Source organism: Ascaphus truei, unplaced genomic scaffold (assembly GCF_040206685.1).
Source record: "Ascaphus truei isolate aAscTru1 unplaced genomic scaffold, aAscTru1.hap1 HAP1_SCAFFOLD_512, whole genome shotgun sequence".
NCBI lineage: Eukaryota > Metazoa > Chordata > Amphibia > Anura > Ascaphidae > Ascaphus > Ascaphus truei.
The window spans coordinates 80545-82617 of NW_027456843.1; the positions used below are offsets into that span (position 1 = coordinate 80545).

Genomic DNA, 2073 nt, shown 5'->3' on the forward strand with positions numbered 1-2073 from the left:
GCAAAGAATTTGTTTAATACCTCAGCTTTTTCCCTATCTCCAATAATCTCCATCTCACACTGAAAGGGTCCTATATTTTCTTTCTCATTTTTTTGTTATTAAGGTACTTAAAGAACTTTTTAGGGTTGACCTTACTTTCATATTGCAATCCTTTTTTCATTATCCATTTTGCTAATTTGATTGCCCTTTTGCAATTTTTGTTACATTCCTTATAATTCTGATACGATGTCTCTGTCTCTTCTGACTTAAAGAATCTAAACGCCTTCCTCTTCTTGTCCATTTCCTCCCCTACCTGTTTATTTAGCCACATTGGTTTTGACTTATTTCTTTTATACTTATTACCCAAGCGTATACACTGATAAGTGTGCTTTTCTAACAATGTTTTAAAGACTAACCATTTATCTTCTACATTTTCCCTGCAAAAACATCATCCCATTTGTATTCCTTGTAGATTAGACCTCAGTTTAATAAAATCTGCTTTACTAAAGTTGAAGGTCTTTGTTGAACCCAAGTAATCTGTTTTTTGATAATTTATTTCAAATGAGACCATGTTATGATCACCATTACCCAAATGTTCCAGGACTTGAATATCTGTTATTACTTCTACATTGTTTGATATGACCAAATCCAGAACTGCCCCTCTCCTGTTGGTTCCTCAATAATTTGGGTCATATAATTGTCTTTAAGCACCCCCAAAAACCTGTTCCCTTTTGTTGTAACGCTAATCTCATTGCCCCAGTCTATGTCTGGATAATTAAAATCCCCCATTATGCAAACATGACCCAGTTTTGATGCCTTCTCCATTTGCACAAGTATTTTAGCTTCCTCAATCTCACAGATATTTGGGGGTTTATAGCATATTCCCACAAACATTTTCTTTGTACTTTTACCTCCACTGCTAATTTCTATCCACAAGGTCTCTACATTTTCATCATTCCCTTCATAGACATCATCTCTTATAATAGGCTTTAGATCCGGTTTAACATATAAACATACTCCACGTTTGATCCTTCCGAAAAAGAGAATAACCCTCTAAATTAACTGTCCAGTCATGAGTTTCATCCCACCATGTTTCAGTAATGCCTATGATATCATACTGCTCCCTTGCAGCTATTAATTCAAGCTCTCCCATTTTATCCGTCAGGCTTCTTGCATTAGCAAGCATGCATTTAAGTTTTTTTTTAGCCTGTACTATTATCTTATTTGCTCCTTCCTTTCTGCGCCCACTTTGTTTAGTCTTTAGAAGTTTTCTAGTATTATCTGTATTTACTATGGGTATCTCACTGCTTGTCAAACCCGCACTTGCCCCCATTCTACCTCCATACCACCTTGTATCCTCATCTATTCCATTTAGTTCATTATCTGTTTCATTCCCCTCCCCCTCTATCCTAGTTTAAAATCTAAGAGTGCTCACACTGTTAGAGCTGCCGCCCTGAATAAGAGAGGTTGTGGGTTCTGATCCTGTTGGGTCTGACATCGGTACCCCCTTCATTACAAGGGTCTTTAAACTGATTGGCCCTAAGGATATATTTTAGGGTGTGACTCAGTTATATATACTTTGTCTAGACATTAAACTCCGACATAACGACAGGTAAGAGAAACACTTTCCCAACGGTGTTACATATGCAGCTATTCCAGAGAGACGGACGGACGCACAGACGGACGGACGCACAGACGGACGGGCACACGGACGGACGCACCGACGGACGGGCACACGGACGGACGCACAGACGGGCGGGCACACGGACGGACGCACCGACGGACGGCACACGGACGGACGCACAGACGGGCGGGCACACGGACGGACGCACCGACGGACGGGCACACGGACGGACGCACAGACGGGCGGGCACACGGACGGACGCACCGACGGACGGGCACACGGACGGACGCACAGACGGGCGGGCACACGGACGGACGCACCGACGGACGGGCACACGGACGGACGCACAGACGGGCGGGCACACGGACGGACGCACAGACGGACGGGCACACGGACGGACGCACAGACGGGCGGGCACACGGACGGACGCACAGACGGACGGGCGCACAGACGGACGGACGCACAGACGG

General features: G+C 44.6%; 1 protein-coding gene across 1 annotated transcript in view; it reads right to left on the reverse strand.

The window, feature by feature from the left end:
• Positions 1–1477, reverse strand: part of LOC142485020 (non-receptor tyrosine-protein kinase TNK1-like) — a 26474-nt gene extending 24997 nt beyond the window's left edge. Inside the window, 1 exon segment of the mRNA XM_075584250.1 lies at positions 1415–1477. Within this exon segment, the coding sequence (XP_075440365.1) occupies positions 1415–1477 (63 nt within the window).
• Positions 1478–2073: the final 596 nt, after the last annotated feature.